This window comes from Cyprinus carpio, chromosome A5 (assembly GCF_018340385.1).
Source record: "Cyprinus carpio isolate SPL01 chromosome A5, ASM1834038v1, whole genome shotgun sequence".
NCBI classification, from domain to species: domain Eukaryota; kingdom Metazoa; phylum Chordata; class Actinopteri; order Cypriniformes; family Cyprinidae; genus Cyprinus; species Cyprinus carpio.
The window spans coordinates 14,185,273-14,212,986 of record NC_056576.1 but is presented as its reverse complement, the minus strand read 5'-3'; the positions used below and the strand labels follow the sequence as shown (position 1 = coordinate 14,212,986).

Here is a 27,714-nt window from a genome sequence, read left to right as displayed (position 1 = left end):
AAATGGGCGCAGCCATTTGTAAATTCTATGGGTCTGGCTTCCGGTCTCATCTGTGTCCACTCCGTCCAGCTATTTTTAGCTGAACAAAACAGTTCATTTTGCTGCTTGGTATTGAAAGTTGGTGTGTCTTATCAGATTATTTGAATGTATTATCTTAATTATGAACACGCTGGTTTGTAGTGCAAACAGTTTTACCGTTTACTGCATGTTGATAACGGATAATGAACCGAAAATCTCAACCAACAAAATGAACATAAAAAATTAAAACACATGATCTTTTAAAGGATTTTAAAATTTTAAAGGATTTTTTAATTTAGTGATCTTTTAAAGGATTTTTTTTTTTAAGTTTAATGTCCAACACGATGGACATCAGGACTTGATACACACACACACAAATGAGGTTCTCCAGCAGTTCTTTGGAGTGGTTCGGTGCTATATAGCACCACTGCCAAGAACCCGTCAAGCCCCCATACAGTTCTTTAAAGGTTATCTAAGTCTCTACTCTCTTAGTTTTAATTGGGAAAGGATTAAAAAATACATTAAAATACAGTGTATTTCCTGAAGATAATGTGGTTCTCAACCTTTTGACCCCATTGTCCCTCTATAAAGAAATATTCCAGGGCCCCAACATGAGACTTTTTGCCCTCAGAAAAGCATAAAAGTGATTCAAAACAGCTTTTGCCATTGTAGTAAATTCCCATTCATGGCAAACATATGAGAGTGGAGTAACATATCTGAAATCTAAGGAGGAGAATGGGTTTCTCTTATGGTTCTACATAGCACCATTTGACAAAGGTACAGTATAGCACCTTTAAAGATAGGTGCTATATAGAACTTAAAGTGGTTCCCCTATGATTACAAGCCAGTGAACCACTTTTATTGCTATTTAGCACCATTTTTGTTTAGAGTGTAGGCTAGACATCAGCAGGAACCTCATGACTTATTTGTGTACCAGGTTGTGAAATTTTGTGCAAACATTTCAAAGCTAAAATAAAGAGCTACAGATTCTAATGTTAATGTTTTATAAGCATTAATATTTATTTTTAACATTATTAATATGATTTATTTGTCTTCAGAGTGACTATAAATGACCATTTAGTTTTTCATTGGCTGTAAAGAGAGACAGAGACAGTGAAGAGGTTTATGATGATAAAAAGAAAATCCAAACATGCACACAGACCCACACACACCAAAACTGAACAGTCACACATCTTTACAAAGAGCTCTCCTCATGAAGTTACATGTCTTTCTTCACAGGCTCATTTACCTGAACTCCAACCAGACCAGGTAAGTTTAGTACAGTTAGGCAAACATGGTTCAGATGTTATGTATGGGTAAATCTCTTGATTTGGGAAGTTTTCATTGCTGATATTTATTTATTTATTCATTTATATTTTTGCTGTTTTAAGATGCAATCAGCAGATAATAGAACAAGTCTTCATCGAGTAAGTAATGATGTAATGCACATACATATACAGCTCACTTTAACACACATAAACAAATGCTCACATATCCTAATACTTACATTCTCAAAAAAAAAAAAAAAAAGTGCAAGATTGTAGGGGTACAACAGCTCGTCCCTGGGACAGTACCCTCAAAGGGACACCTTTGTTCCTTCTTTACCCCTTAAGGGTACATGTTAGTACCACAGAAATATGTACACTTAAGGTAGCAATATGTACTCTTACGGTTTTGAACACCCAAAGGTATGATTTTTGCATTTATTCATGCTTATATACATCAACTTAAAACACACTCTCACACCATATAATCAAATTCAGAAGAGTAAGAGTTTGACTCTCTGTTTTCATCAGGCCAAAGTGGAAGCTTAAGAACTTTGGATTGCGCTCATCACCAGGGTAAAACTTTATCTTATTAAAAATGACTTTTTTTTAAAGTTGATCTGTAGTTAAGTTGATCCGTACTGCTCAAGACAAAAACATTCTCAGCTCATGATTGATTTTTATGGTTCTGATCAGATGACTAGCGAGAGATGGAAATAGATAAACTGGGAAACCAATATTTTACATTTGTATTTACTCTTATGAACCAATAAATTGTCTGTTGTTCTTTCTGCTTTTTCATTTGTATTACAGGATTTTCTACAACCAGCCCAGTGCGCTGGTAGGGTGAGTATTATGTTTTTTGTATCAACCTGTTATAGCACATTTCCACTCATGAATGGAATGATCACAGTGCTGTATGTGTGTTTTAATGAAGCGGACAGATGTTGCTTCTGTAACATCATGGTTAGCCCCAATCATTTGGGAAGGAACCTTTGATGCCACACTGATCGACATTATCTACAAACAACAAAATCTCACCATAGCGACCACAGTCTTCGCTTTAGGAAAGTGAGCTCCTCATGATATCTTTCATCTTGTCTCAGTATTTCTCATTTGTTTCCTCTCCTCTGTTTTTCTTTGTTTCTGGAAATAGTCATGGTTAAAGGATAAATAAATTAACCATAATATATCTCCCTGTATTTGTTTTCTCTGTTTGTTAGATATACACGTTTTCTCAAAGAATTTCTGGAGTCAGCAGAGCAGCATTACTTTGTTGGATTTCGAGTGCATTACTACTTGTTTACGGATCTACCAGAAGAAGTTCCTGAAGTTAAAATGGGTGAAAACCATAGTTTGACAGTTCGAAAGGTTCCAAGTTTGAACAGATGGCAGGACATTAGTATGGGCAGGATGGAAATACTGGAAAAACTAACAGAGAATGAACTGGCCAATGAGGCAGACTATATTTTCTGCCTTGACGTAGATACAAAGTTCTATGGCCGTTGGGGTGTGGAGACTTTGGGTCATCTGGTAGGTGTGATACATCCTTGGTTCTTTGATGCTCCAAGGGATCGACTCACATATGAGCGTAGACCAGAGTCTCAAGCATATATTCCAGCTGGGGAAGGTGATTATTATTATACTGGCGCTGCATTTGGCGGCTCATTGGAGGATGTACATCATCTCACCAAAACCTGCCGGGAGCAGATGAGCGTTGATGCTGCAAACTCCATTGAGGCGATATGGCACGAGGAATCTCACTTGAACAAGTATTTCCTTTATAACAAACCTAGTAAACTGCTTTCACCTGAATATCTGTGGCGGGACATCAATGCCGGGGCAGCCCAAATAAAAATAATTCGCTTCTCTCATGTTGCTAAAAACAATGCAGAGGTTCGTCCAAACCCATAGCAACTGTTGCCAGTACTCAGCTACACTGACATGGTGTGTTCTCACAGGTCTCCAATAAGACACTGTAAATTTGTTAACAGGTAATACTGAAAATGATGCAGTCGACAACTGTCACCATAAAATGGATAATCACAGACATGTACAGATATTTATGAGCACAAAGTGGCACCAGGAACTAAATCTGCCTGAGTCTTCTTGAATAAACACTCACAATATGAACTTATCTATTTTTTTGCTATGCCCTTATGTTTATAATTCAACCAAATGGAATCTATGTGTATTGAAAGTACTGACATCCCTTTGTTTTACCTCTTTTTTTAAAGAGATTTGATGGAGGAAGATAGATACAGGGTATGAATCTTAAACCAATGGTGACCTTGAAATGGTATTTATTGTGTACTACTGAATAAATATGACTTTATTTTTTAGCGTGATCTCAGGTATTTGCATGCAAGGTTGCCTGCCTTTTTGTAAGTTTGGGCATACAGTGAAACAATGTGTGACATATGACATATTGACACCATAAAAACCTGTATGTATGCACAGCTTTTGAAACACCAAAATCTTTATAAATGTTTTATATATTTATGTTATTTATAGAAATATATTGTGAGATGTTTGAATTCTGTTTGTTTGCATTTGTATAAATATAAATGTACTTATGAATATACACTTTAACATGAACACATTAATAGCTAATGTAGATTCAGTATTTGAACCAATAATACACTAAACATAACAGCTTTTCATAAATATAAAAATTCATAATGTTTAGATAAATAACAATAATTAGACATGCTGAATTTTGTTGAATAAAAGTGATGGCATTGAACATATTTTATATCAATGATTAAATACATATATATATATATATATATATATATATATACATATATACATTTACATACACATACATATATACACATACACATATACATATACATATACATATACATATATACATATACATACATATACATATACATATATATATATATATATATATATATATATATAATAGGGCTGGGCGATATATCTAACGATATGATCATGCGCATCTAGTCAGTAAATCTGGTTCCTTGATTATGCTAAATATATCACCTGCTTTCAAATGGAGCGGCATTTAATAGACAGATATAGATCACGACAAGCTACGCAATATCGCGTTCATTATCGCAGATATATCGCCTTCGATAATGAACGCGACATATATACATACATACACAATACATACATACACACATACATACACACATACATACATACATACATACACACATACATATATACATACATATACATACATGGCCTAACGGTTAGAGTGTTGGACTTACAATCCAAGGGTTGCGAGTGGGGGGAGTAGCTAAATGTACAGTGCTCTCTCCACCTTCAATACCTTGAGGTTTCTCTCCACCTTCAAGGGCACCTCAGTCGTGGTATTGAGCAAGGTGGAGAACCTGTACTGATCCCCGGGTGCCGCAGCATAAATGGCTGTCCACTGCTCCGGGTGTGTGTGTGTTTTTTGATATGATCATTGATTGTATGCTACTGATGGTTTCTTGAATACTAAGAAAAATACTTATATTCTCACTGATGCAAATAGTTATACACATATAGCCTAACTCCGTGTTGTGGTTTTTTTTTTTTTTTTTTTTTTTTTGCCTCTTGTGGACAAAAAAAGTTTTTAAAAGTTTTTGAAGGGGGGAAAATGTGTGAAAAGAAAAGTTTTGATTAGAGAAAAAAAGGTTTTTTGAAGAGGGAAAAATTAACAGAGAGAATAGAAATCTTAGGACTTAGGCTCAAGGAAGTTCTAAGACTCCCCCTCAAGTTGCGGTAAAGGGCTTAGGCTGCATAAACTTTTGAGTTTTTTTTTTTTTTTTTTTTTGCGGGAGTGACTACAAAGATGAACAAGATTTTAGGGCTTTCCTTTCTCTTCATCTGTGGCTAAATGCTTTATGACATATCAGATTTATAAACCGCTAATGCAGCTAATTTATTTGTAAACAGCTATTTAATAACACCTAATGCCGCTCAGAGACATTTTTAAATGAGTCATAAAATGGGTAACAACATTTTTTCTTATTTTGGCTTATTTTAACGGTCATTGGCCTATTATATACTTCAGAACGTCCCAGTCCAAAAATAGCACACACTTACTACGACTGCAAAAATGTCTAGTTATAAAATCAGCCCTATCTTGAAATCACGACGTTGTTCTCATTTGCAAGGTCCCCACACACGTCATCGTCGTGGTCAGAGAGATCGGTTCAGGTACTGAAAGTTGCAGGCTGGTGGCTGCCATTATACAAACGCGAAAAGATAAATATGTCACGTAAGTTCCTCGCACTTTGTTGTAGGAAAAAATGCATGTCACTATAGCCTTTCGACTGATTCCAACGATAGGAGTAAGTTACGTGGCTAAAATAGATTTTTAACGATGTGCTGTGATTAATTATACAGGGACATGTAGGCCCTTTCTTTGTCACAGATGCGTTTGTTGCTGTTTTTGTATTAAAACATTGAACTGTAAACTGTAAACATTGTTCCTTGTAACATCACGAAATGCACCTTTTATTCAAAGTATAATTAAATTACCCCCAAACAAAAACGGTTCAAAACTAGAATCCCATTCTAAAAATCCTCTTTAACTATCACTAATATTGAAGGGGTAACCTCTTTTTTTTTTATTTTTTTTTTTATTTTTTTATTTTTTTATAAGCAGCAGCAGCAGAGATACAACTTCATTTTCATGCATGGCTGTGGGAAATAAAAAATATCTAAAATTATTGCAAACTGAACAGTCTTTATCTGCACTCTTTCACACCTAGATATTTATTTCATTTCATCAAATACTCTTTTGCTGATCTTCACAGTTTACTGAGATCTACATAATTTTTTTTCGAATTAATTAGATTTTCATTGACAAATACAAATAACCAAACCTTTATGCATTGTGTGATATTTCAACACCTGCTCCATACTGTTGTGGCAAAAACAATTATTAACAAATAGCATCCCAGTGTAAAATACAATCAATGCAGAAATTCTTTTTAAAAGCAGGTTAAGCTACCCTGGCATGCTGAAAGATACATATCAGTCTTTAGTTGTTGTAGTTATGGTTGTAGTTGTTGATTTTATCTTAATGTAAAGTTCCACCCTTGCCAGGCTGTATTTGACTTTCAAATCTCTCCTGCAGCTTGACAGCACACTGTTTCATGCCCAATATTTTCTCTCTCACTTTCCAGTTCAGTCCATCGAGTGAATACGTGCACAAGACCCAGCTGATACGACAATAATGCGACTCCGTCAGAATGTTCATTTCTTCCTTCTTGGGATGTTTGTTGGCTTGTCACTGAGTGGGTATGTATAAATTGTATTTAAAATATGTAGCTAATTTACTCACACTTTTGGCATTTGAATATTAAATGAATTACAGTATTAGTTGTGAATCTGTTTATGTCTTGTAATTTTCATATATGCTCCCTGGCCACTTTAATAGGTTACCGCAAATAATCAGCCAGTCACATGGCCACGACTCAATGTATGCAGGCATGCAGTGTTGGGAAGGTTGCTTTCAAATTGTATTTCACTTCAGATTACAAAATACATGCTTTTAAACAGGGTTGGGCACTTCCAGTCCTGGTAGGCCACTCTCCTGCAGAGTAGCTTCATCCTTAATCTAACACCGGTGATAACCACAGTATTCAGAATAACTTGAAAATTGCAGGCAGCTGTGTTTTATTAGAGATGGAGTTAAACTCTGCAGGTCAGTGGCTCTCCAGAAACAAGTTTGGACTTGCCTGATCTAAGTACTATAGAACAGCAGTTCTCAATTCCAGTCCTCGCGAACCCCTGCTCTGCACATTTTGTATGTCTCTCTTATCGCTTCAAACATTTGTTCTATTCGAAAGTAAGTGCCCTGTGAAGTGGACATCACAGGATATTCCGCCATGATTCCAGTTCGAAGCAAACGTATATGTTCCATTCAAAGTGTATTGAATTGTGCGAGACGTGAATTTAAATTGTATTTATTTACAGAGGTATATGATGTCACACTTGTCCGTTTGTGAAGACGTTGTGAGTGCAAATCCATGAATGAATGTTCCGAAGTGAAGTACTTCAACAGAATTCCCCTGCTCAGGGAGTAGGGAGAAATGAACACTATGTAGGGACCATGTCAATGGGAACACAAGTTCATGCACAGAGCTCACATCAAACGAGCTAATTATCTGAATCAGGTGTGTTAAAAATGAAAGACATAGAAAATGTGCAGAGCAGGGGGTCGCGAGGACTGGAATTGAGAACTGCTGCTATAGAATACTTAAGGTATGTAACACAAAGGGAAATATTAACTTTGATGTCTTGTTTTCATGTTAACCACCTCTAAAAATTTACATCCACCAAACATAGGACTTGGTTTTCCTGTTGAATCCTTTGAATCCGATACAAAGTTAGACAAAACTATCTTTGTATTTCCATGACAAAAAAACATCATGTGCATGTTTGGAGGAAATTTTATTTCTTTCTGAAATATTAATATTAATATTATTTGCTTCACTGTACTAAAGGGTGTTCTTTAGACTGTCTCTGAGTGCTTGAGTTTGCTTCAGTATGCTTGAGTTTTCGATGAGCTGAGAGACAACACGAAATCTATTTAAAGTGTGTGTATGTGCAAGACAAGTGTGAGACAAGAAATGCTATAATGCTTTATACCTAGCTTTTTAGAAAATAATTTGCATTGAATACTTAGAAACACATCTGGGGACATAGTTGTATAACTTAAATGGACATATGTATTGAATGTGCATTATGATTGGATGAGATCAAAGCATCGACATTTGATGAAGGTATAAATGTTGAGTTGGGATGTTTCCTCTTGGTCCCACTCAGCAGTCATCTTGAATGACTGTATGATTGAATGAATGAATGAATTAATGAATGAGCTTTATTGCCAGGTATGTTCACACATACGAGGAATTTGTTTTCGTGACAGAAGCTCCACAGTGCAACAGATTGACAGAGACAGAATAAAAAATACAAAAAAAAAATACAAATAAGTAGGTAAGGAATGACAATATACAAATGGACAATTGTATGGCAGGTATATTACAATGAGCAGTTATGTATGTACAGGTATATTATGTGCAAAAAATTTAAGGTACACTAAGTATGTGTGTTAGATAAATATCTGTATGTAAATATAAATAGTGTAGTGTGTTCCACAGTTATTATCAAGTGTTCATTAGATGGATTGCCTGAGGGAAGAAACTGTTCCTGTGTCTGGTCGTTCTGATGCTCAGTGCTCTGTAGCGTCGACCAGATGGCAACAGTTTAAAGAGGAAGTGTGCTGGATGTGAGGGGTCCAGAGTGATTTTGCCAGCCCTTTTGCTCACTCTGGATAAGTACAGTTCTTGAATTTAAGGGAGGGTTGTACCGATGATTCTCTCAGCAGTCCGGACTACCCTCTGTAGTCTTCTGAGGTCAGATTTAGAAGCTGAGCTGAACCAGACAGTTACTGAAGTGCAAAGGATGGATTCAATGATGGTGGAGTAGAACTGTTTCAGCAACTCCTGTGGCAGGTTAAACTTCCTCAGCTGGCGAAGGAAGTACAGCCTCTGCTGGGCCTTTTTCACAATGGAGTCAATGTGATTGTCCCACTTCAGGTCCTGAGAGATAGTGGTGCCAAGGAACCTGAATGTCTCCACTGCAGTCACAGTGCTGTTCATGATGGTGAGTGGGGGGAGAGCAGGGGGGTTTCTCCTGAAGTCCATGATCATCTCCACTGTTTTGAGCGTGTTAAGCTCCGTGTTAAGCTCAAGCAGACTCGTCACCGTCCTGAATGAGGACGATGAGTGTGGTGTCGTCTGCAAACTTCAGGAGCTTGACAGAGGGGTCCTTAGTCGTGCAATCATTAGTGTACATGGAGAAGAGCAGTGGGGAGAGAACGCAGCCCTTGGGAGCTCCGGTGCTGATTGTACGGGTGCTGGATGTGTATTTTCCCAGCCTCACTAGCTGCTGCCTGTCTGTCAGGAAGCTGTTGATCCACTGACAGACGGAGTGGGCACGGAGAGCTGAGTTAGTTTGGGCAGGAGGAGGTTTGGGATGATCATGTTAAAGGCCGAGCTGAATTCCACAAACAGGATCCTCACATTAGTCCCCGGTCTGTCTAGGTGTTGCAGAACATAATGCAGTCCAATGTTTACCGCATCGTCCACAGACCTGTTTGCTCTGTAGGCAAACTGAAGAGGATCCAGCAAGGGTCCAGTGATGTCCTTCAGGTGGGCCAGCACCAGTTTTTCAAATGACTTCATGACCACAGACGTTAAAGCCACAGGCCTGTAGTCATTTAGTCCTGTAATTTTGGATTTCTTTGGGATGGGGATGATGGTGGAGCGTTTGAAGCATGAAGGGACTTCGCACAGCTCCAGTGTTGAACTTTTCTTGCAAGAAAATAAATATTCAAAAGACTTGTCACAAAAATTCCCATGACAGCATGGCTTTCTGATTTCCCCTGCATTTTTATTAGTCCTAAGCTTAGTCCTGAGCTTGTGAACCTGGTCTAAATGGATCAAATTAATCCACCATGGCTAACAGCGAACATATTTGTGCTGTTTAATGCATTTAAGACATTGTGTTTTCCTCAGTGCATAACTGACATGTCACAGGTACATGTACACTCTCCATCTTTAGACCACACCATGCTGGTTTCATCTAGCCAAAGGAGAACTGGCCCTCCAAGTGAGACTGGTTTCTCTCAAGGTTTTTTTTTCTCCATTTCTGTCACAGATGGCGTTTTGGTTCCTTGCCAGTGTCACCTTTGGCTTGCTTAGTTGGGGACACTTAATTTCTAGCAATATTGTCGACTTGATTGCACAGACACTATTTGAAGAGAACCGAACTGAGCTGGATGATGACATCAATGATGAACATTTACATTTAATCATTTAGCAGACGCTTTTATCCAAAGCGACTTACAAATGAGAACAATAGAAGCAATCAGACCAACGAGAGAACAACAACAGTATACATGTGCTATGACAAGTCTCAGTTAGTCTAGCACAGAACCCGTAGCAAGGTTGTTTTTTGTTGTTGTTTTTTTTTCCAAGAATAGGATAGACAAGAAAAGGTAAGTGCTAGTATTAGTTGGTCAAGTGCTGGCGAAAAATATGAGTCTTAATATGTTTTTTGAAAATGAGTAAAGACTAAAGCTGGGCACAGTCCAGGAAAAGGTCTGTAAGAGTGATTTTGAACCTCTTTGGGATGGCACCACAAGGCGCCCTTCACTTGCAGAATGCAAGCTTCTGGAGGGCGCATAAGTTTAAACTAGTGAGTTTAGGTATATTGCTGCAGTGCCAGTGGTCATCTTGTATGCAAGCATCAGTACCTTGAATTTGATGCGAGCGGCTACTTGTAGCCAGTGTAACCTGATGAGGAGAGGAGTAACGTGAGCATTTTTTGGCTCATTGAAGACAACCCTCGCTGCTGCATTCTGGATCAGTTGCAGGGGCTTGATAGTACATGCAGGAAGTCCCGCCAGGAGAGCATTACAATAGTCCAGTCTGGTGAGAACAAGAGCTTGGACAAGAAGTTGGGTGGCTTGCTTTGACAGGAAGGGTCCAATCTTTCTAATGTTGTATAAGGCAAATCTGAAGGACCGGGTTGTTGTAGCAATATGGTCTGTGAAGCTTAACTGATGAGCCATCACAACTCCTAGGTTTCTGGCTGTCCTGGAAGGAGTTATGGTTGACGAACCCAGCTGTATAGAGTAGTTGTGATGAAACAATGGGTTAGCAAGGTTGAGCTGAAGGTGATGGTCATTCATCCAGCTAGAAATGTTACTCAGACAGGCTGCAATGTGAGCAGCTACCGTCGGATCATCTGGTTGGAATGAGAAGTGGAGTTGAGTGTCATCAGCATAGCAGTGATAGGAAAAGCCATGCTTCTGAATGACCGATCCTAATGACGTCATGTAGATGGAGAAGAGAAGTGGTCCCAGTACTGAGCCTTGAGGAACCCCAGTAGCAAGAAGTTGTGACTCAGAAACTACACCTCCAAGACACCCTGAAAGACCTACCTGAGAGGTAGGACTTAAACCACAGGAGTGCGGTTCCAGAGATGCCCATCTTTCTGAGGATGGACAGTAGAATCAGGTGATTAACTGTGTCAAAAGCAGCAGACAGATCCAGTAAGATGAGTACCGAGGATTTGGAAGCTGCTCTTGCCAGTCGCAGGGCTTCAGTAACCAAAAGTAGGGCAGTCTCAGTTAAGTGGCCACTTTTTAAGCCACATTGGTTGCTGTCCAGGAGGTTGTTCTGTACAAGAAACATAGAGAGTTGGTTGAACACAACTTGCTCAAGTGGCTTTGCAATGAATGGAAGAAGGGATACTGGTCTGTAGATTTCTAGAAGTGCTGGATTTAGAGATGGTTTCTTAAGCAGTGGGCTTACCCGAGCCTGCTTAAATGCTGAGGGAACTGTACCAGAGTGAAGAGAGGTGTTGACAATGTGAGTAAGTGAAGGTATGACTGAAGAAGAAATCGCTTGAAGGACGTGAGTGGGGATAGGATCAAGTGGACAAGTAGTAGGATGACTGGACAGGATACGTTTGGAAACGTCCATCTCTGAGAGTGGAGAGGAGGAGGAGAGAGAGTGTGTATTAGTCGTTATTAAGTTATCATCCGTCTGTGGTGTGGAGAATTGGTCACTGATGGATCTTGTCTTATTTGTGAAGAAAACTGCAAAGTCGTCGGCTGTAAGAGTCGATGAAGGAGGGGGTGGAGGCAGACTAAGAAGAAAAGAGAAAGTTTTGAAAAGTGTCCGAGAGTCAGAACAGTTGTTAATTTTGTTTTGTTGTTGAACTGACTTTAACTGAAAAACTGGTTGTTTACTATTGTCCTCTTGCATTATCAACACCTTTTTTTCTCTTTAAAGCTTCTTTATCACAATCTGTTTTGTATAAAGCGCTATATAGATAAAGGTGACTTGACTTGCCTTGACTCCATCTGAAAATGCTGAAATGCAAATAAATCTATTTTGCTGTCAGGAGTGGGTGAGGCTTATGTGCATGCATGCTAAACAGACAGATATTTTTATGATAGTAGTAACTGTAAAGGGACTATTGTAATAAAAAAAAAATGGAGAGAAAGGCTGCCTTGCTAGAAACTGTTGATAAGCTGAATGTGTAAGTAGCAACCATGTTAAACTGTTTTCATATATCTTAAAACAATGTCATTTAATCTTGGGCACAATACACTAAAGTTCGCTGCAGCCTTTTTATTTATTTGATCTGTTAAAGTTGCATTTTCTATATACTTGTATTTTTGGACTGATTGTGGTTAATGAAGTAAATTAATTGTATATGAGAGCGTCAGTGGTACTATCATTGTGTTCCTATTGGTCAGTATTTGAGGAACTAGGGCTTAGCCTGACAATTAGCCTGCCCCGGACTAGGGGTGCGTTTACCAAAAACAACTATGGTCGCACGTTCTGTCATTACCAATAAGAGTTCAGTGGAACTTACCACCATAGTTAGCTAACAGTGCTTTTGGGATATGCACCCCAGGTTAGTTTCCCAGCCTAAGTTGCCCCATTGACTAAGCTTGATCCATGTTAAATTTGAGAATAATGTTAGATCATCTCAAACTGATTTCTTGAACATAATGAATTCACTATACTCAGATGGCCTCACCAGATCTCAGTCCAATAGACCACCTTTGAGATGTGCTGGAGATTTGCATAATGGATGTGCAGCCAACAAATCTGCAGTAACTGCATGATGCTATCATGTCAATATGGATCAGAATTTCAGAGGAATGTTTCCAGCACCTTGCTGAATCTATGCCATGAAGAATTATGGCAGTTCTAAAAGCAAAAGATTGTCCAACCCCATACTAGCAAGGTGTACCTAATAAAATGGCTGGTTAGATTGTATATACCAACTGTCTGTTTGTCAGTTTTATGTTAAAACAGTTTGGCACGTTTAAGAAAAGATTTAAAGCTTTTAGTTTTTTTTTTTTTTTTTTTTTTTTTATACAAGATAGCCTGATAGTTAGTTATTGGTTGACTGCACATGGAAAATGTTTATTGTATACACTATGTACACAATAGTTTAACCTTTAAATTCTCACAAAACCAAAAACCAGTTTGGTGTGTTTAAACTGCTTCCATTAATGCGGGTGTCAGATGACAGAAACTATTATTCTCAAAGATATAAATGATCACACAGACAACCAGTGATGCTGTTTCTCTTATCTCTGTCTCTCTTTCTCTGTATCTACCCGTGAAGACTGTCTGAATGTTTAATTTGCTCACAGGCCATCTGAATGTTGATCTGCCCATCCAACGTTGCTGATGGAAAATTTGAAAGGACATAACTTACAGTGGAGATCAAAATTAGAGAACAGCCTACAATTTCCTAAATTTCAAGGTCACTGCTTAATTCTATTTGTAATTATCCTAACAGGAGTAGAAGGGCAGTTTTTTAAGCATATTTCATTAATTGTATTCTGAATCACAGTATAAAAACTTAAATGAGATACTTGGAAAAAGAACTCTGATCAAAATTAGAGAACACTTACAGGTACCTCCAAGTTATTGGTGTTAATCTTGCACCTGGTGCTAATTTCCTTAATTATATGACAAACCCCATTTAACTGGCAGCTTTCCTCTAATTTTCACTGAGATTGCAAGATGGCGGGCCACTCTAAGGGGACTGAAACCCTGCAACAGCCCAAAGGGATGACCCTTTCAGCCACTGCAAGAGAAGTTAGCCATTCTAAATCTGTAATATTCAAGGAACTGCAGATTTACAATGGCACAAATTCATTCAAGTCCCCCAAAAAGGCTGATCATCCACATAAGACAAATGCATGAGAGGAGATGATAATGCGGAGACTCTCAATGGGAATTGGTTCAACACTGCAGCTGGAATTGTTCACCAGTTCAGCGCTGAACAGGGTAAGGATCTGTCTTGTGATGTTAAAGAGAAGTCGGACTGAAAGCTAGGGATGTAACGATGCACCGTGAGCCGGTTGGAAAACTATACAAATATGTGATGATTCAAATCAGTTGAGATATTTAACAAATCGCGATACAGTTGGGGGTAGGACTTTATATGAATTTCTCTGAGGGGAACTGACTGTCTTTAGAAAAGTTTAGATGATATTTTCTTTTCATCTTGACTCTGTATTAATGCATATTAAAGCAGCACTGCACTGCTTTGTTTACAGAAGTAACCAAGGAAACACTGTATGCTGTTCCATGACAAAGACTATAGAATTCAAAAGACGTGTCACTCGTATGGTTTCTATAAAACGAAGCCTACCTTCTGAGTAAAAGAGTCAATCGCTAATCGGTAAAGTCAGAGGGTCACTGCAGCTGCTGTTAGAAGTCCCGATTGCTATAGAAAAATTCAGCGTTCTGAGACATGCGCTCAGGACTGTGCTTGCGTACTGGCTGGTCTAGCCTGAAAAATAACCTTTATTTTTTTTATGCTATTTTAGCAAAAGAAACAACAAAAGTAGTCAGTGAAAGGAGGAGGAGGAAGTGTCATGGTTTGGGGATTTTTTTTGCAGCAGGAGTTGGGCCTCTTATACAGACACATGACAGGGTAAATGTATATGTTTATCAGAACTACCTTTAGCAACATGCAGTACCTTCCCTGCAAGCATCTTCCAATCAGCCTGCTTTTTTTATGCAAGACAACCCCCCTGTCGCACTGCAAAATGGGTAAAGCAGTTCCTTGAAGCCAAGAACACTGAAATAATGAAATGGCCAGCCCAGAGTCCTGATCTAAACCCTGATCTAAAGGAAAATCCTTGGTGACAAAGTTATGGCTAAGAAACCCACCACAGTTACCAAACTATGAATACGATATGAACTAAGATAAGTAGACCAAGATCACACAAGAGCTGTGTGAGAAACTAGTGATGTCCTATACACTTCCTGCTAATTTCTGACAGCTGTAATGCCTGGTTCAGACTACACAATTTTAGCTAAATTTTGCCATGATTTGCATGACATAGGGTGTTGTGGGGATTCGGAAACGACAATGGGCGTCGGGACTAGGGTTGGGAATCGTTAGAAATTTTCCAGTTCCGATTCCGGTTCCGATCCTGGTTCCATTAAAATCATTAAACAACTATTAAAAAAATAGTGGTAAGGAAAAATGCACAATACTCAAATACTCAATACTCAATGCTCAATACTGTTTATTACTTACTGTCAACTTAATTTAAAGGTTGTCAATGTCAAAATTCAACATATATATTAGTATACAAATTGTCTGGTTCCGATTCCATTTAAATAAACTATTATTATGTTTTTTTTTTTTTTTTACTATTTTACCTTCATTGAATGTAGTGTTGCTGGAAGGTAGTAAGTAATGTTGAGTAATGCAAGTCCATCAATCAGCATGTGCTTAAAAGTTGATGTTTTTTACACCGTCAATAACATTTTGCTTTTCAAGCAGGAATAAGGTTGGCCAAATAGTCCCTTGAGGGCTAAGACACTTGTTCATTTCCCTAAATTAATGAAATGTTATACTTATAACCATGTATACACACACTCCATAAAGCCCCTATTTTACAAATAATGCAGTTAATAGATGCTGTGATGCAATGAGTGGTTCTCACATTTTTAAACATTTAAAATGCATGAAAACAAATATTTTCTATCACTTTGTTTATCACTCTTGAAATGACCTGTACACTAAATAATCTAGCCCTCATACTTGCATAACAATAGCAGTCTATTTATTTAGTGGTCCAAGTTAAAGTCAGTATGTATATTAATGAAAATATGGGACAAATATAATGAAATTTTGTGGCGGCAGTTGCTGCACGCTGCCGGTACATGTACAGTCAGACAAAACGACGTGCGCAGTTATCAAAGGCGCGAATGCAGTACAGTCATAGGAAACATGTATTGGGCAGTTAAAGACATGATGTGGCGCGCGTGTCTGTGGAGTGTGCGTCATTAGAAAAAATGTGCTCAGTAATTAAAGAGGCAGAGTGACGTTTCTGTTATTTGGTTTGTGACATCCTTTACGGGAAAAACAGAATCGTCAGAACACCAGCGCAAGGCTGCTCACAGCGCTTGGTCACGTGTTGCACCAGAACCGTTTTTGGAACCGAAACTTAGAAATTGCTCACGGTTCCGGTTCTTTTAAAAAAACAGAACCGGTTCTTAATAAGAACCGGTTCTCGGTTCCCAACCCTAGTCGGGACACAAGATTCCATCGTTTCAGCTAGTGTAGTGCGTCATAGTGGACCTCAACCAATTCCGCATCTGCAATGCATCACGACAGAAGGACTAGCTGGGGTTTTTTTTTTTCATTATCCACGACGAGTTCGGTCACATTGGTGTACAGAAGCTCTTTCATACAGTTTTCAAACATAGTGAAATATAAGAGAGATGGTGGTGCTGCTAGGTGGAATTATGAGATGGAGGAAAGGTACGTGGAGCTGTGGCAACAGTACTCCTGCCTGTATGATGTGTCATCGAGGGACTATCACGATAGAACAAAAAAATAAATATGTTGGCGAACGATAGTGGAAACGCTTCAGCAATGTTTACAATTTATTTATTTTTTTTTCTTTCAGAAGTCAGTCACTAGTTCTGCCTTCTCGATGACATCACGTGCATCGTTAAAGACGGCTCGTGATGAATGGTCGGGAAGCAACGTGTAGTCTGACATGTTTCTTGTCCATGACACGAAAAGATATTAGGGGTCAAAATCGTGTAATCTGACACCGTGACTACCATGACTGACAAAAATATTGTGTAGTCTGAACCCAACCTAACGCTCCAAAATTTTAGGTTTCTTCTTTAGTGCTACAGTGGTTACTGTTCTTTAATTTTGATCACTGTGTTTTCAAAAAATTGTTTCTTTTTTGTTGAAATTATCAGGTTATTTTGTAAAACATGTTAGTAGAACAATGGTATATACCCAGAGCTAATCTCCACTGAAGGTGTGTTCATTGAAGAAAATCCTGGATGCACACAAATAACACAAAGCCTTATAGAGAGTTGGGAGGGTTGCACCGATGACTGCTGAGTGAATCACTGGTACAACCCTCTCCACTCTCCAAGAACTGTACTCATCTAGTGTAAGGAAAAGGGCTGGCAAAATCATTCTGGACCCCTCACACCCAGGCCACTTCCTCTTTTAACTATTGCCATCTGGTCAGTGTTACAGAGCAATGAGAACCAAAACGGCCAGACACAGGAAAAAGTTTTTTTTTTTTTTGTCTTTTTTTTTATCTTAGGCCATCTACTTTATGAACAGTTAAATGCTCTCCCCACTGTGCAATAAAACTTGGAATACCTTACTATCTATACTTATATTTTTTTATACGCATGTTATTTAACATATACATCTATCCACATTCCCTTGTATAATTTGTGTAAAACTTATCTGTACTTACATAAATTTTCTATTGTATTTTTTTCTGTTGTGTATTGTTTTTGTATGTTTATTTTAAATCACTTATTTTTATTTTCTTATCTGTGTCACTTGTCTGTGCACTGGAAGCTTCTGTCACCAAGACAAATTCCTTGTGTGTAAGCACAATTGGCAATAAAGCTTTTTCTGATTCTGATGTGAACTCAAATACAACAAACCTGCTCTATGCTCTCTTATCTGGGCTAAGAGGTTATGTAAAAGACGTGAGCTCTAATGGTGCTAATTCATGAGACCTTTTTTCAATTATATTGGTTTAAAATAGCGGGTGAGCAGCGAGTTTTCCAAAGTTTTGATGGGTTTCCTGGATTAGGATAATGGATAGAAATGTTTTGTATTTATTTTATCTTTTCTACTCCAGTGTTGGGTTGACTGTGTGTGTGTGTGTGTAGCCCTGTGTGTGTGTGTGTGTGTGTGTGTGTGTGTGTGTGTGTGTGTGTGTGTGTGTGTGTGTATATATATATATATATATATATATTATATATATATATATATATATATATATATATATATATATATATATATATATATATATACACAGTGTATATATTTATAAATACACACAGTGTATATACACTGAACAAAATTATAAACGCAACACTTTTGTTTTTGCCCCTATTTTTCATGAGCTAAACTCAATGATCTAAGTCTTTTTCTATGTACACAAAAGGCCTATTTCCCTCAAATAATGTTTACAAATCTGTCTAAATCTGTGTTAGTGGGCACTTCTCCTTTGCTGAGAAAGTCCATCTACCTCACAGGTGTGGCATATCAAGATGCTGATTAGACAGCATGATTATTGCACAGGTGTGCCTTAGGCTGGCCACAATAAAAGGGCACTCTAAAATGTGCAGTTTAATTACACAGCACAATGCCACAGATGTCGCAAGTTTTGAGGGAGCGTGGGATTGGCATGCTGACTGCAGGAATGTCCACCAGAGCTGTTGCCCATGAATTGAATGTTCATTTCTCTACCATAAGCCATCTTCAAAGGCATTTCAGAGAATTTGACAGTACATCTAACCAGCCTCACAACCACAGACCACGTGTAACCTCACCAGCCCAGGACCTCCACATCCAGCATCTTCACCTCCAAGATCGTCTGAGACCAGTCACCCAGACAGCTGCTGCAACAATTGGTTTGCATAGCCAAAGAATTTCTGCACAAACTGTCAGAAACAGTCTCAGGGAAGCTCATCTGCATGCTCGTCGTCCTCATCGGGGTCTCGACCGTACTGCAGGTTGTCGTCGTAACCGACTTGAGTGGGCAAATGTTGACATTTGATGGCATCTGGCACTTAGGAGAGGTGTTCTCTTCACAGATGAATCCCGGTTTTCACTTTACAGGGCAGATGGCAGATAGCGTGTATGGCGTCATGTGGGTGAGCAGTTTGCTGATGTCAACGTTGTGGATCGAGTGGCCAATGGTGGCGGTAGGGTTATGGTATGGGCAGGTGTATGTTATGGACAACGAACACGGGTGAATTTTATTGATGGCATTTTGAATGCATAGAGATACTGTGACGAGATCCTGAGGCCCATTGTTGTGCCATTCATCCACGACCTCATGTTGCAGAGTGATAATGCACGGCCTCATGTTGCAAGGATCTGTACACAATTCCTGGAAGCTGAAAACATCCCAGTTCTTGCATGGCCAACATACTCACCGGACATGTCACCCATTGAGTATGTTTAGGATGCTCTGGATGGGCGTATATGACAACGTGTTCCAGTTCCTGCCAATATCCAGCAACTTCGCACAGCCATTGAAGAGGAGTAGACCAACATTCCACAGGCCACAATCAACAACCTGATCAACTCTATGCGAAGGAGATGTGTTGCACTGCGTGAGGCAAATGGGGGTCACACCAGATACTGACTGGACTGGTTTTCATTAACCCCCCCTACCCAACCCCCTAACCCCAACCCCCTCCCCCCACCCGGCCCACAATACAGTAAACTGCACATTTTAGAGTGGCCTTTTATTGAGGCAAGGCTAAGGCACACCTCTGCAATAATCATGCTGTCTAATCGGCATCTTGATATGCCACACCTGTGAGGTGGATAGATTATCTCAACAAAGGATAAATGCTGACTAACACATATTTAGACAGATTTGTGAACAATATTTGACAGAATTAGGCCTTTTGTGTACATAGAAAAAGTCTTAGATCTTTGAGTTCAGCTCATTAAAAATGGGGGCAAAAACAAGTGTTACGTTTATAATTTTTTTCCGTGTGTGTGTATGTATAGGCTGCACCCTTAAGGTAGTAAGATTTACTCTAATGGTACTATTATGCAGGAGTTAAGAAGGTTGTATAACAAGCTCTTGAACCCCTACAGGTACAAATTTTGCACATATTTTCCTGAGAGTGAATATTAATGGAATGTGGCAAACATTTTAAAGCTTTTAAAGGTACAATGTATGTGTGATATTATATAGCTGAGCATCCAAAATCTAAAACATCACCACAATGTAATGGAAATTCCTGTTGAAATGACCTGTTAGCTGAACCAGCCTACAAGATAATTTATAATAATTTTGTTGTAAGATTAAATGACTACTGAAATATGTTATTGAAACAGTTACATAGAGTTCCCTTTTTTGCTCATTCAAAAAGATAGGTTGACCAACTTTCCTGGATGAGGTTGACAAACAAAATTTTCAGCGCCTTCCTCAGAGCATTTGTTGCCAAGCAAAAAATACATAAGTTACTTAAAACCTACTTTTAACTTAAACACTGAAAATGTGTGAGCGTTGACACATTTCCAAAAGATCTCTTCTTAGGATTATCATGTCTTCCCTCACAGGCTCGTTTACTGGGGATTTAACTCCATTTGGTTTGGGTGAGTAGTCTATATTCATGCATTATATTCATTCATCACATGGACATGAGCATTCAGTTTCAGTCTGATTTAAACAATTTATAACTGACCAAAAAAAAAAAAAACCTCTTTTAAATGGCTAAGAAATTAAAAAAAAAATTATATTATTATTTTGTTTTTCCTAATGACAATTTTATGATTGATTTATATACTACAAACACTTTCCATTTTTATCACAGAATAAGCCAGAAAATATTTTTTATAGTTTCTGTACTGTCACGGCATCATTCATATACTTTATTTACTACCTGGTGATGACTTGAAAAACACACATAAACAATATATTGTCACAATCGTGTATTTTTTGTCTTCACACTTAATCAGTACAAACATTTCTGCTTTTTATTTAGCCAAGTTCACACTACAGCATTTAAGCCAGATTTAAGACCAATTTGCAAGTCAATGAGCTTGCCGACATGTCGGGCTGTGATCAGGGGAAAATCGGCAGGTGATCAGTGCTCTGCAGTCTTTGTGTGAGCTACTCAACGCAAATATCTACAGTCATTGCCAAAAGTTTTGGCAGTGGCATAAATTTTGTTTCGCAAAGTTTGCTGCTTCAGTATTTCCAGATTATTTTTCCACATGTCTCTATGGTATACTGAAATGGATAAGCATATCATACGTTTTAAAGGCATTTATTGGCAAAAAAGTCAGTATTTACAGTTGACCCCCTGTTCTTCATAACCTCTGCAATTTGCTCAAAAACTGCTGTAATTTCCTTAAATTTCTGGCGAGTGTGCTTGAGAAACACTGAAATGAATGGGTTTCAATGCTGAAACTATTGGTTTTTTGGAACTATTGGGTGCTCCATAACACGCTTTACTTCCGCATTCCTCAGTTCCTATGGAAGCCTATGGGAGTGTCGGAACTCTGTTTCTCTATGGCTCTGGCTACAGTGATCACTGGATGCTTTTGCCCATATTAGGATTTCTTGGCATTTATTTATTTATTTATTTATTTATTTATTTATTACCAGTCTCACCAGTTGCCTTATATTTTTTTTCAAACACAACCATGGGGTTAACAGAGAAAGGTCAGAAGTTTGTCCCATTTACAAAGAAATGAAGGGTCTGTAATTTTTACGGTAGGTTTATTTTAACGAATAGAGACAGAATATCAACCAAAAAAATCCAGAAAGAACATATTATATAAAGATTAGAAATGTATTTGCATTTCAGTGAGTGAAACCAGCAAGAATTCTGGCTCCCACAGATTGATTATGTGCCCATGTGGAACAAAGATTAGTCCTGTCACTTTAAGAAGTTACACCTAATGTCAGCTCGTTAGGTGTATAAGACATCTGTCTACACAATCTGTATCTTCCATTCCAACCTCTCCCACCACCATGGGCAAGACCAAAGAGCTGTCAAAGGATGTCAGAGACAATATTGTAGATCTGCACAAAGCTGGAATGGGCTACAAGACCATCAGCAAGAAGCTTGGTGAGAAGAAGACAACTGTTGGTGTGATTATTCGAAAATGGAAGAAATACAAAACAACCACCAGTCGGCTTCGGTCTGGTGCTCCATGCAAGATCTTGCCTCGGGGGTAAGGATGATCATAAGACAGGTGAGGGATCAGCCCCGAAACACAGGAGGAGCTGCACACGTGCATCCCGCTCGCTCTGAGGGGGGAAAGTGCTGCATCCTTGTATTTTGAGAAAGTGCATGGGGCCAAAGCAAGTCCGAATGGGAGAACAGAGTATTGGTACACTGTGCCCTCAAAAGCAAACCTTAGAAAGCGTCTGTGACGTGGTGCTATCTGAATGTGAAAGTCAGCGTCCTTTAAGTCCACGGACGCAAACCAGTCCCCAGGGTGAATTTGCATCAGGATCTGTTTCAGCATTATCATCCTAAACTGATGCTTGCAAAGTGCTCTATTGATGGGCCTGAGATCTAGAATCAGGTGGAGTCCCCCATCTCTTTTGGCTACCACAAATAGCGGCTGTAAAAAACGCTCTCTAGCTCGCTTGGCAGGACTCACTCTTTCGCTCCTTTTTTGAGCAGACTGCATACCTCTTGTCTCAGAACCGGGGGATTTTGAGTCAGTGTTTGAGACTGCACCATGCCATTGAAATGGGGTGGTCTGCATCTGAATTGAAGGGTATACCCATGCTCTATCGCACCGAGTAGCAAGTGCAAGATTTCCGGAATAACTTCCTACACACTCAGGAACTGACACATAGCGGCTTTAACGGCTTGGTCGTTGGATGCGCCGCCGAGTGCTGTGTGACTGTTACCTGTGTGGGCGTTGGCTGCGCACTGCTCTGAGGTGGGGCGAGCAGCACCGCATTGACTAAGTGGGGAGGAAAGAGCTCTTTTTGTGAGAATGTATGCATGTTTATTGAATGAACATTCATCACACAAACATTTGAACACATGAACTTGTGGTGCTTGGAACATTCTCCTACTCTCTTCAGACCATCAGGACAACAGCTTATCAGTCAGTGGTGGGAGAGAGTCATGTTGCGAGCTCCTCTGCTGGCCATGGTTCTTCCTCCCAGGACCCCACGCCTTCCTCCCGGCTCCTGGCGAGGAGCAGTAGCAGTCACTGCTGCAGTCGCTGGGTTTACCCCTCCATTGGGAAGAGCCAGATGCCGACAAGGACCTGGATCTCGCCGTCTGCTGGAAAGCTTGCCTCAGCATCAAGTAACTCATGGCTTTGGTGTGCTTTTGAGCCTCCTCGAAGAGTTCAATAATGGACTCCATGGCATCACCAAAGAGGCCAGAGCCTAGAGTCTTGGCTGCTGCAGGACACAGGTGTGCAGCAATGGTCTTCTTGATGGGGGAGAGCGCAAGTAAATGTGGACCTCCACTCCATCCACATGGGAAAAGATGGCCTGTGTGGCAGAGTGGACACACGCCGATTGGGGCACAGACCACGTTTTCACCAGCTGCTCATGTACCTTGGGGAAAAAGGGGACAGACGCCCTTGAGTCAGCTTTCCGGTTGGACCTGAAATACCAGGAGTCGAGCTTACTCCTGGCGGGCTCCTCTGGAGGACTCCAGGTAAGCTCCAACTCCTGGACAGCCTTCGAAAAAACCAGAGGAGCTCCTCCTGGAGGTCTGGGGACCCCATGCTGTCCGGTTGGTCGGGCTCCCATCCCACCCAATCCTCACTCTCCGAGGCCGAAATGGACATAGAGTCATCCCCCTCCTCCTTGGCCAAAGGACACAAACTCATCCAGCGCTTGGCTAGGCCCAGGCAGCCGATGCAGTGGTCATGTTAATCTGGCGGCTCTATTGGTCCCGCGTAGATCTTGCAAACTGTAGCCATAATGAATTCAGCAGGTGAAGTAGAAGATTCTGACGTAATTGTCACGTCCACCGCATTTTATACTGCCTCTTGAGCTTGTTAGTATTTGCATGCGATTTGCATACTTCGCGACAATTGGCTAGTCGGTTGGACTGCCGTGAGCCAATAAGACTTCAGGAAAGGTTGGAAGGGAAGGAATGTCTTTTGAAAGCTCAGAAGGGAACCACACCAGGCAGGGATGCCAGTTCTGTTAATCAAAAGTGGCCCAACTGTGTTTTTTCCATGGTTTTCCACTCTGTTGGAGGCCCCTTCCATCGAAATAGCATTCTGGGGAGATTGCTTTAACCCACAGACTAAAAAACAACCCGCAGCAACAGTGGTAGTCTGCAGTAGTAAATGGTGGTAGAAAAACAGCAGCCTTGGCAACACTGACACCAGGTGCCACTCCTGTCAGCTAAGAAATTGAGACTACAATTTATTAAAATGTCACACTATAGTGGCTTTAGTCCATCTGAAATCATATCAGTGCAATTATTGTGTACCACAATTATTGGTTGGACAGATGGATAACACAAATGTAGCTCAGCCTCACCCAGCATTTATACACATTGTGCGTATGCTCTGAAATACCGGTGATATGTGTCATGTAATTAAGCATAATGTCATGTATACTCTGACATACAGATGAGGACTGTTGCTTGACTATGGAAAACCCTGCTGTTGTTGTTTGATTACAGCTCAACATGAGTTACATAGTCCAGTCATAATTGTGTTTTGGTTTGCAGAAATCATCTAACAGGTCACCTGGGGTAAGTACTCATATAATGCATACATACGTACATATGTATTCAACATACAAGTACGCTCATGCACACACATAATTACACTATATGGTGCTTTTAAAACCACACAGTTTAATACCCTGACATAAGATAATTGAAGAATGCAAATTCTTTCATTTTTGCAAATTGTTGAAAATAATTGCTGCTTATGGAAACTGTTTACAGTGTACAGATGCTTACATAGAAATACCAATGTTTAATTGTAATCAATGAATGATTACATATGTGTGTTTAATACAGTCGGACAGATGTTGCTTCTTTAACACCATGGTTAGCCCCGATTGTTTGGGAGGGAACCTTTGACGCCACACTGATCGACTCTATCTACAAACAACAAAACATCACCATAGCAACCACTCTCTTCGCTTTGGGAAAGTAACAAGTTTACATACTTCTCAGACTCTCAAAATACATCTTTTTCTCTTTATAATTTCTCCCCTTTTTATTTTATTATATTCTATTTATATTGTTACCTTTTTTGTTAATACAGTGTTCTTGGAAGATTTTGTAAATTTAACTAGCAACAAAATTACTAAGGGAAGTCAAACTGCATGCTTACTTTACATACAAGTTACTTTACTAATAAAAGTGTCTTTTCTTTATATTTTGTGTATAGCACTGATTTGAAATACACTCTTAAAAATAAAGGTGTGTCAGAATAATTCCATAAAGAACCTTTAACATCTGATTCACAAAAGTTTCTTTGTGGCGAAAGAAGGTTCTTCAGATTATAAAAAGGTAAGAAAGAGATGGTTCTTTAAAGAACCTTTGACTGAATGGTTCTTTGTGGAACCAAAAATGGTTCTTCTATGGCATTGCTGTGCAGAACCTTTTAAAGCACCTTTATTTTTAAGAGTGTAGATATCTTTTGTAACAATGGTTTGTTTTTACTGTCCTTGCTTAATAAGAGTATTGAATTCTTTCAAACTTATATGGGGTCAGTAACGTACACATAAAATATATACATTTTAATATCTGCTCCTCTCACTTTTTTTCCAGATATACACGTTTTCTCAAAGATTTTCTGGAGTCAGCAGAGGAGCATTACTTTGTTGGATTTCGAGTACATTACTACCTGTTTACAGATCAACCAGAGGCAATTCCTAATGTAAAACTAGGTCAAGAACGTTATCTGACAGTAAAGAAGGTTCCAAGTTTGAACAGATGGCAGGACATTAGTATGGGCAGGATGGGAATACTGGAAAAACTAATAGAGAATGAACTGGCCAATGAGGCAGACTATATTTTCTGCCTTGACATAGATACAAAGTTCTATGGCCGTTGGGGTGTGGAGACTTTGGGTCGTCTGGTAGGTGTGATACATCCTTGGTTCTTTAATGTTCCAAGGTTCATATTTACTTATGAGCACAGACGAGAGTCTCAAGCATATATTCCAGCTGGGGAAGGTGATTATTATTATACTGGCGCTGCATTTGGTGGCTCATTGAATGATGTACATAAACTCACCAGAACTTGCCGGGAGCAGATGAACATTGATGCTGCAAACTCCATTGAGGCGATATGGCATGAGGAATCTCACTTGAACAAGTATTTATTTTATAACAAACCCAGCAAACTGCTTTCACCTGAATATCTGTGGCGGGACATTAGTATGTGTGTAGGCCAAGTGAAAATAATTCGCTTCTCTCATGTCGCTAAAAACAATGCTGAAGTTCGTCCAAACTTGTAGCAGTTTTGTGAACGTTTACATCCTCATCAACATGTTGAGTTTCACAAGAAAAAAAAAAAACAAATTTGAGAGATCACAAATTTGATTAAAACCCATTTCAAGCATGTTGGCTTTCCACAGGGACATTTAACTGAAAGACATAGTTTTAATTATGACTGACAATGTCTGACACCTTGTTAAATACTGATTAAATCATCTGCCATAATATTTTTCAGATATATAATTTATAAGTCAATAAAGATGCCATGTGTGTAATATACTGTAATGTTCTCGTGAGCTGTGAATCAGTGATGACCAGATGTATTCATATAAAACATTTAATCATATTTCATCTACATGGCAAATCCTGTTTTTCTTCTGACTTTTTTTGAGTAAAAAAAAAAAAAAAAATTCTTATCCTTAAAACGACATTAATGACGCTGAGAAGCAAATAATAATTAAGACCTGTTTTTAGACATCACGTAAAATGTGTTTTCTCTTGGTCTATTTGGAGATTTTGTTTACTTGTTTTAAGCGTAAAATTCATAAAATGTTTTGTTTATTTTGCAGTGTATAAGACCTTATCAAAACTCATTTACCTCAAAATACTGAAAACACTACATTTATAATAAACCCGAATAGTAACACTTGTAAAAATGTATTTCTTAAACCATAAATGTATTAAATGTAGCTGCTGCTTTTTAAAATGCTTTTTAAGCAGTAATACTAATGATAATACATTATTTAAATTAGATCAAAAACAGTATTCAAAAAACATTTCCAATAAATTGAATGTCCCACAAGCTGGAATTTTGCCATAGTCTTATGCTGTTTCACTTGTATTGTTTGTAATGTTTGCAGTATAAAATTTGAAGTGTACCACATAACTGGTGTGCACTGTAAAGTCCTGAGACTCTTCTAACCTGCCACTACTGCAATTCAATCCTCCTATTTGCACACCTGTCCTTTTAAGTTGATGGTCTTTAAACCATCATTTTCATATAGATACAGCTCATCCAGATTTATATAAAGTTACAGAAGTTTATCTTCAAACATTTTCTCTCCTAAAGATATGGAACTGCAATTTGGTCCAGGAACTTCTGTTTATTAGCCCATCAGATTCAAGGATTCAACTGCAATGTGCCATAAATTGTTATTATTAATCAATTTATTTATTAACATGTATTTTGCATTTTGCTTGCTAAAGAACATAAGGCATGGTATTCCTCTTAAAAAAACAGCATGGACTGTGAAAAGAGCTATCCAAATAAAAATGGCTTGACTTGTTGACATGTTTTAATGCATGCTTTGGAAATCAGCCTCTTGTACACCTGTATTAATTAAAAGGGCTTAAAGACATGGAAGTTAACCATGCTAATGCAGTCAAACTTGTCCAGTGCACTAA

General features: G+C 38.9%; 2 protein-coding genes across 3 annotated transcripts; both read left to right on the top strand.

Moving 5' to 3' along the window:
- Positions 1–1,676: 1,676 nt before the first annotated feature.
- On the top strand, positions 1,677–4,010 carry LOC109066903 (histo-blood group ABO system transferase 2-like). The gene is made up of 4 exons (XM_042757386.1): positions 1,677–1,706; positions 2,097–2,129; positions 2,221–2,354; positions 2,507–4,010. Exons 1-4 carry the CDS (start codon positions 1,677–1,679, stop codon positions 3,195–3,197), a joined length of 888 nt encoding a protein of 295 aa, XP_042613320.1. The 3' UTR covers positions 3,198–4,010.
- Positions 4,011–5,362: 1,352 nt separating this feature from the next.
- Positions 5,363–26,662, top strand: LOC109084598 (histo-blood group ABO system transferase-like). Of its 2 annotated transcripts, none has more exons than XM_019099275.2 (6): positions 5,363–5,529; positions 6,443–6,557; positions 20,469–20,504; positions 24,584–24,607; positions 24,881–25,015; positions 25,640–26,662. In XM_019099275.2, the coding sequence occupies exons 2-6, from the start codon at positions 6,493–6,495 to the stop codon at positions 26,328–26,330; spliced, it is 951 nt and encodes a 316-aa protein (XP_018954820.1). In that variant the 5' UTR covers positions 5,363–5,529; positions 6,443–6,492; the 3' UTR covers positions 26,331–26,662. The 2 variants fall into 2 exon arrangements, with proteins under 2 accessions (XP_018954820.1, XP_042610188.1); XM_042754254.1 differs by having other exon boundaries at positions 5,374–5,468.
- The last annotated feature ends 1,052 nt before the right edge of the window (positions 26,663–27,714 follow it).

What these genes read in the sequence shown, in the direction of transcription:
- LOC109066903 (XM_042757386.1), top strand. Translation starts at nt 1,677, where the DNA reads ATGTACTCTTACGGTTTTGAACACCCAAAG. An exon ending in ACGGTTTTGAACACCCAAAG is followed by an intron (nt 1,707 to 2,096) that starts GTATGATTTTTG and finishes TTTGTATTACAG; the next exon opens with GATTTTCTACAACCAGCCCA. An exon ending in CAGCCCAGTGCGCTGGTAGG is followed by an intron (nt 2,130 to 2,220) that starts GTGAGTATTATG and finishes GTTTTAATGAAG; the next exon opens with CGGACAGATGTTGCTTCTGT.
- LOC109084598 (XM_019099275.2), top strand. Translation starts at nt 6,493, where the DNA reads ATGCGACTCCGTCAGAATGTTCATTTCTTCCTTCTTGGGATGTTTGTT. An exon ending in TTTAACTCCATTTGGTTTGG is followed by an intron (nt 20,505 to 24,583) that starts GTGAGTAGTCTA and finishes TTTGGTTTGCAG; the next exon opens with AAATCATCTAACAGGTCACC. An exon ending in CATCTAACAGGTCACCTGGG is followed by an intron (nt 24,608 to 24,880) that starts GTAAGTACTCAT and finishes TGTTTAATACAG; the next exon opens with TCGGACAGATGTTGCTTCTT.